Source organism: Phytophthora parasitica (assembly GCF_000247585.1).
Source record: "Phytophthora parasitica INRA-310 unplaced genomic scaffold supercont2.1, whole genome shotgun sequence".
Taxonomy (NCBI): Eukaryota; Oomycota; class Peronosporomycetes; order Peronosporales; family Peronosporaceae; genus Phytophthora; species Phytophthora nicotianae.
Genome location: NW_008634126.1, coordinates 3978292 through 3979521, shown reverse-complemented (window position 1 = coordinate 3979521; position 1230 = coordinate 3978292). Strand labels below are relative to the sequence as shown.

Below are 1230 nucleotides of genomic sequence, written 5' to 3'. Positions count from 1 at the left end.
CCATATTAGGGATACACCATACATTACACATAAAATGTCTGTTATTTTAGAATTCGGAAAATTTCAGTTGGATGTGTAAAAATGAATATATCAAGAATAAATGTCCATCATTGATTCCTGTACTTTCATAACTAATATATTAAGTTTCACGTCAATTCGTAATCACTGACCACTTACAATTTATCAAAAAGAAATATTCTTACTCGTATTTTGACGTAGGCACACTATACAAAATTGTCATCCCGAGTTTCCAACCAATCGTAAGTGGGAACGATTAAAACACCACGTGGATGCGTCACACTTGGCCGTAGGAGCATGTCTGATGCAGGAGATCGACAAGCGTGACCGGGCAATTGTGTATGCTAGTAAGATGTTGGTAGGCTCCCAACTGGACCTACAAGACGAGTGAAAAACGAAAATTGAATGTTGGGGAATCGTGTGGGCTACGCGTAAGTTCAGATGCTACTTAGACCATACCGAGTTCGACCTGTTTACGGATCATCAGGCGCTCACTTGGATTTTTGGTGAGAATACGAGGACGTCGAACGCCAAGTTGGCACGGTGGGCTATGGAATTGTCACAGTTACGATTCAAGGTGCACCACAGACCGGGAACGTCGATGGGGCATGTGGACGGCCTGTCGAGGCTGTACCACCGACCGGACGACGATGTAGTGGGCCCTATCCGGATGGCCGGACGACGATGTAGTGGGCGCTATCCGGATGGCCGATCTCCTCAATGAAGAAGCGGAAGATGAAGCCGATCTCGGAACGCCGAGTCCTGGAGTGACACGAACGCTGGAAGGAACGCCGGATCCCGGTGGAACGGTCGTTTGGAACGCCGGGGAGGGTGTCGTCCCTGTCGGGGAGCATCTCAAGACTACGGTTCCCGGCGACGGAACGCCGAGGAATGGATCGCTGGAGCCGGATGAGCCTCTCACGCAGGCGGAACAGGAAGAGGATCTCCAGGGCGGGGCTCCTCTGATGCACCCGGCTCCTGTGGACGTATTCGTGTTGGATTGTGACAAGTTCGTAGAAGAACAAGGACGTGTGCCTGGGATGAGGGCATTGAAGGCGTTCCTTGAAGATGGAGCGTTGGCGCTCGATCTTCAATTAAGGGTCAGCTTGCTGAAGATGTCACCCCACTACGTGATGAGGAACGGAGTCTTGATGAGGCTCGTTTACCTGGGAGCGCGTGCTGGTCCAGCAAGGACGATCTGCGTGCCGGCGG

The 1230-nt window shown here is 51.0% G+C and overlaps 1 protein-coding gene across 1 annotated transcript; it reads left to right on the top strand.

Annotated features, from left to right (window-relative positions):
* Positions 1 to 722: 722 nt before the first annotated feature.
* Positions 723 to 1170, top strand: PPTG_20840 (hypothetical protein; the record flags this gene model as incomplete). Its single annotated transcript, XM_008893039.1, has 2 exons — positions 723 to 1118; positions 1165 to 1170. The coding sequence occupies 2 exons, from the start codon at positions 723 to 725 to the stop codon at positions 1168 to 1170; spliced, it is 402 nt and encodes a 133-aa protein (XP_008891287.1).
* Between the last annotated feature and the right edge of the window lie 60 nt (positions 1171 to 1230).